We start from the raw sequence: 6,317 nt of genomic DNA, 5'->3' as shown, positions 1-6,317 counted from the left end.
CATACAGATTAGGATATTTAAGAACACACCGCTTTTACACTAATTCTAAGTTTTGGACACTACTGAAGAGATTTCCCTTAATGGCTACCCTGCAAACATCTGGGATATTCATTTAGAGCTGTCCCTAAGGAAATACCCCACTCTGTGGTTTGGGAGCCTCAACACCGTGGAGTTTAGGAGTCACATGCTTTGCATAACACAGATGAATGTCACAATCCAATAAATACTGAGTACTGCATTGTGGTGCTTTATTAGTGTTAGACATGCAATATTTATTTAATGAACAGAAATTAAAATATTAAGATAACAGTTTAATAAAATTAAAGGATCTGAAGTTGCAATAATGGAACAAAAATAAAGTTTTTCATGCATTCTAAGTTTATAGTTCTCACAAGTGCATATAGCTATGATTCTGTACCATTATTAAATGTAGACAAACTACCATTGACTGCACAAGACAAAATAAAACCTTAAGTTATAAGTAATGTTCCTATCTTTTGCAAACTTCCTATACAACCTGGATCTTCAGCTTTTTATAATACATTTTAATACAAGACATCTGGAAGCTTCTAAGATGAATAGGAATGGCTCGACCACTTGTAACACACAGTGGCTTCTTCAACATAGAAATTATAGAAGATAAAGCAAATGTCCACCATGCTTTAGGAGACTGTGACCTTTTCAACAGAAACAAATCTCAAACCCCTTCATAAACAGATTAAAGTGCTACCTATTGCATATTAAATACTTCCAATGACTGTATCGAAATTATTAACTTATAGATCCCTGAAAATAGGGTTTTCTACTGAAAGTGCTGACAGACCCTTAAATCTAGCATCATGAATACAGCAGTGCTATAATCCTTCAGCAAGTGCTTCAAAGAAGGGGAAGTTAGTCAGCATGCTCTAAAGTGACCATTGCAAAAGCCCAGCTAACGCCTCTATCGTATCTACAGCAGCAATGGTGCATAAAGAGCAGGAAAGCATGAGCTCACTTTGCATACTTGATGTTGGACAATAGTATTCTTTAAAGCTGGAAGTGTAAATAAACCCCCAGTGCAGCAGTAAACACATTAAGACAGCAGTTCTGTTTGTTTTAAGATGCATCTAAGCAAGGGCATCCTGTGCAGAAAGAAATGCAGGCTAGTATCTAATGAGTGTGATTTTCATCAGGTCCCCAAACCATGAAACCTTTCTAAATACAAGGCAGCATTTCCACAGCTGGAAAATTACAAATAGTTCTTGATAGAGAGCCAACAGCAATAAATGCAGTTATAATCTAGGGAGAATGCTACATTCATTAGGAGGTGGAAAACCAAGCTAAACGTAAAATACAGCAGCAAGAGGTAACATACATAAATATTAAACATCCTTCTTGAATGGCAGAAAGTTTACATTTCTGACTTACAACATTAAAGTATGGCCTTCATATTTGTCCTTTTAAGTAAGCAATATACATGGCTATGAGCAGAGCTGTTTCAAAGGATAATTTCAAAGTATAGTGCATGCATGGATGAACTTTTATGCTAATCTATGAGTGAAAATATCAAAATAATATGGAGATGTTCAAAAACTTCATCCTATATTTTAAAGGGCAAGAAAGACTGAGCACAAGTGGCAAGTTTTTATGGGTTTAAAATGATCTGCAAGAAAGTCTACGATTTTATCCTATAGGAAAAACAAAACTTCCTTTGTTTTCAACATTAACTACTCTGTATGAAAAATTTTCATTTGAAAGCTGCATAGTTCAACAAATACATGTGGTGTGAGAATGCTTTTTAAAAATAACCTCAGAATATAGGAAAATGCTAAAATTTTCTTTCTAAGCAGAAAATTATGTGCATGTAATTGTTCAAGAATTGCTCCAAAAGCAGCCTGTATCTTCACCTATAAACAATAAAAATATCTTCATAGTTGTTAATGTCCCATTCTGCCTCTCTCAGTAACTTTACCTTTTCCTTAATTGCATTTGTTGTTCTCCCCTCTTTCTTGACAAATTGTTAGAAACAAAAGGTGCTTTTATTCACTTAGAGATCAGATAAAGACTAGATAGCACATTCAAAGCTTCACTAAATTTCTTCACTAATGCACAAAAATTGATCTTTTCGCTACCTTTAATCTGCTTATCGTTCTCGGTATGCAAATATGTCAAATGATCTGCTTTTAGTCAATTATGCAGTTTGATATTCTACATTTACATTCTAAAAGAAGTGATTTCAGAGGTGCTAAATATAGTTGAGTTTCATTTTAATAATTATAAGTTGGCTTGCATGTGAGAAGTCATCGGAGCACATTCTCTGCTTAGTGCAGTTGTTAATCCTCCCTGGTGTGGATGATCTAAGCACTGGGGATACTGGAGATGGTCTCATACCAGTTAGCTGAGAATGAGTGTGGAATTCAAAACAATTGCAGAACATTTCCCCATCAACAGCATGAGAAAACCGCTGGCTTCGGCCAAGCATTCGAAAATGTTTAAGAACTTTTATGGAAATACTGAGTAACTGAGATACATCTTGGTGTAATTAAAAAATGAAAATCTAATTGAGTGTAAACCCCAACTTCCAACAGCAAGCGTACCATAAGCTAGTACACAACCTTTGGCACTTTGAATGCATTACAACAAATTTACAGTCATGACATCTTGAGTGGGTCAAAAGAACATTCACGTGGTTTCTGAGGTACCAAACCTGACACATCCTTAGGCTGACAAAAGAGAGACTGCCTGGTGTGGGATGGATTTCTGCACTGCAAAATACAAATGCAGAGCTCTACAGCTGGGCAGGGCTGGGATCCCCCAGGATCCATCCAGGCACAGGGATCCACACTAAGGGATCCCACTGGTGGGCTGGGAACTCTGGCTACACACATTTTAGGGACAGTCTTAATGGGAATGGGAGGTAGTTGCTAAATAAAAGAAGAAAACAAAGGAGAAGAAGCCACAAATAAATAAAGGAAATTGGAGAAGGTTTTTTTGTAACTAGAATAATTCTGTGTTGTCCTACAATACTAATGATGTCAAAAGCAGTCAGCCAGAACTTTCTCAACCCTTTTACATATAAGTATTCAAGAGATTACCAATTTCTGCAATTTCAAAAATGAAAATATATTAAAATCTTTTACAACAACAACAAAAAAATTGGAATTTAATTTCAAGCTTTTTTGGTCACCTCAACAGCAGCCATATCATGGTGCTGTAAAAAAAACCCAACAGATCAGGTGTAGAAAGAGAGGAAAAGACAGTTATCTTAAATCCAAATCTAAAATATTCTCTGTACGTGTTTTAATAAACATTTTACTGTCTCACAGCAACAGAAAATCCAAGTAAGACTCTTATTGAGGAAATTAAAATTAAAATCAATTCATGTTAATATTTTGAGGGTTCTCCTACAGTATTTTCCCATTATACCTCCATCACTATATTTTTCTAATTCATTGAATAACAGATACCTTTTTCATACATCATATTACAAACAATTATTAAATGAAGGAAGATATTTACTACATTCTTTTCATTTACCTCAATGAAAACTGACTTTTAGAACTATTTACATGGAATACAGATATTTTTTATGAAAAGCCTAAGTACTCTATATGTGTTTAAGCAACGTGGCCTATTTCTAAAGGCATATACTTTGTTGTCATAAGATTAAAAAAGTTAAGACACATATATCATGTAAAACTCAACCTTAAATTGATTTATCGTGTCTATTTAAGTCAGCCTCTCCATTTCTGCTATATTTTCATCGCAGTAGACTGTGACTGAACAAAAGTATTAATTTCTTTATTCCACACTTGAGTTCTCAGTTGTACCTCTGACTGTGAACACTGTTCAAAGTACTTTTAACACATAAAAAGTCATGCAGCAACCTATACAAAAAGATCCTCAAAACAACCTTATGTCATGAACTCACTACCAAAGTTCACTCATTATACACAAAATTCAGCATTTAAGTGTAAAATAACTGGTTCCAGCATGTGCCATGACAGAAATGGCACGTGTTTGGTTTTTTTTACATTGTTATATAAAAAGCACATTGTATAGAATACAGCATTTACTCTGCAAGGATTGTGCATCACTGTTTTCCTGTAATATGTGCAGGACTACATTCCATTGTAACAAACCACACTTAGGTTTAGCAGAGTACTACACTGGATTGAAAACAGTGGTCTTGATGGCATGCTGTAAAAAAAGAATCAATATATTTGCCTAATACCAATAATCATTCAAGAAAACATTCATAACAGCACAGGCTTCCCAGCTGAAACTGCCACATGGTGAACACTAAGCTATTATATAAACTGCATGGACATATTTATTATGTATTATTAACTCTATTTGAAGTATTCTGTACCTAAAGGTGTTTTCAAAAGAAAAAGAAAAATTACCTAGGCAATCTAACAGAAAATAACTTTTGGCAGCCCCTGCTAGTGTTTGAATTAAAAAAAAAAGAGGGAAAAACCCACGCCATTGTCTGTTCTCCCCATTTTCCTGGAATTCCTTAGGAGAAAAGGAATGAAGAGAAGTCAAACAATCAAAGTGTGATCTCCTTTCACTAATGTGTTCAGCAGCAGGTGCCCTCGAGTGCTGCTGTCTCAGCTTTTGGAAAATTTGCCCGCTTTCCGAGAAGGTTCGTATGGCACCCGCAGAATGCTGGGGGTTTCCTCCATCACTCTCACCAGGAGATTGTCAATGTAATCCTCCAGCTCACGGATGTGGGTGTCCTTCTTCTTGAGCTGCTCCTTGTGCTTCACCAGCTCCTGCAGAACCTCCTCGTAGGTGAGGCTTCGGTATCCCGCAGCGGCATCGAAAGGATTCCCTTCCTGCAGGTAAGAGTAGAAAAACACCAGATTTTGTTAAGCAGCTCAGTGTTCTCAGAAAATTGATTGGTTATTGCTTTTTATGTTTCTCATGTGCATCTCTTGACATGTTGCTTTCAGCAACACCTCTGTTTGCTGCAGCGCTTTTCCCTCCCTCACCTCCACTGGAAAAGACAACTGGAGACGGGCTGCCCATGGATGAACATTTCCCACCCTGTCATCTCAGAACAAAAACCTTCTCAGTGAGGTGGATACACAGCCAGTGTGTCAGAGTTAGTGACCACAACAACAGCTGGCACGTCCACTTTGGGAAATCTGAACTACAGAATAACACGAGAAGAGCCCTGAGAATTCAACTCCTACTGTAACTTCTCTATCTTTGCCTCTGGAGAACATCACAGCAAAGCATTTACTCAGCTCTAAATGACATCAGCCCTCATCTGTCTTTCATATTCATATTTTTAGTCACCAGTGGTTCGCCAGGCCTTGGCTTCAGAATCACATAATAAAACTTTCAATTTTAAATTGCAGGTGAAGGTAAGAGGTTGCATCTTACTTGCACCAGAGCACTTAAGGCAGAAATAAATGTGTCCTTATAAAAGATATTGCTTGCTTTAAAGCAGGAGAGGCCCAGAATTAAGCAGTAGGGAAAACAGAATTGTTTCTGTAATGATTTCTGATGACTCAGTAAGTGCAGGTACTAGCAGAGATGGACAAATCAGTCATCTTAAAAAGGACAACATGTGATCCAAAAGACTGTAAACTTTAATGTCTTCTTTTGTGTTCGTTTATAAAAGTATCAGCACTGCTAGACATTTTAATGCTTCATCTCATTCAGAAATTCAAACATTTAGAACATACGGAACTTAAAATAATCCTGCACTTCTAACAGGGCACACAAAATAGTTTTGTTTACAGCCAAAGCGTGTCATTAAAAATTATAAAGCTTGCACATCTAAGAAGCACACCACATAATAGTCATACTCATTCCTTTTCCATGGCCCATTCTTCTCTTTCCATACAGCTCCATATTTGCACATTGGCACATGTCGACCCATTAAAATATGCAGCTGGCCAAAGTTTTCAAAGGAACCTAACTAAAAGTGATGGTGCCCTGCAAATAGGCTGAAGTGTGACAGATCAGCCCCTCTCCATCAATTATATCCTAACAGGAGCTCTCAAAAATATGTGATTTAAGGGTTTCTCTCTGCACTTGAGACATTTAATGTCACACTTATGGATCTATATTCAGTATTTTTAAAGTACCAAGTAGAGAGATTGTAAGAAACCAGTAACTGCCACTATATTACAATGGCTAATCTAATGAAATTTATAAATTGGTTATTAATCGATTTTCAACAAGTATAAAAGAGAAAATAACTTCACTTTGTGGTCGTATTTTTAGCACATTTTCTTCTACAGGAACGAAGTAAACTTTCTCTTTATTAAATTTTATTCTCTTTACTAAATTTTTGCACACACTGGAGAAAATATAATTAA

General features: G+C 36.3%; 1 protein-coding gene across 1 annotated transcript in view; it reads right to left on the bottom strand.

Annotated features, from left to right (window-relative positions):
• Positions 1-224: 224 nt before the first annotated feature.
• RAB11FIP2 (RAB11 family interacting protein 2) overlaps positions 225-6,317 on the bottom strand; it is a 32,904-nt gene continuing 26,811 nt past the window's right edge. Inside the window, exon 5 of the mRNA XM_063405224.1 lies at positions 225-4,820. Within this exon, the coding sequence (XP_063261294.1) occupies positions 4,593-4,820 (228 nt within the window). The 3' untranslated portion in view covers positions 225-4,592. The remainder of the gene's footprint in view (positions 4,821-6,317) is intronic.

Source organism: Prinia subflava, chromosome 9 (genome assembly GCF_021018805.1).
Source record: "Prinia subflava isolate CZ2003 ecotype Zambia chromosome 9, Cam_Psub_1.2, whole genome shotgun sequence".
Taxonomy (NCBI): Eukaryota; Metazoa; Chordata; class Aves; order Passeriformes; family Cisticolidae; genus Prinia; species Prinia subflava.
The sequence above is the reverse complement of the archived record's forward strand: the minus strand, read 5'-3'. Positions and strand labels throughout refer to the sequence as shown.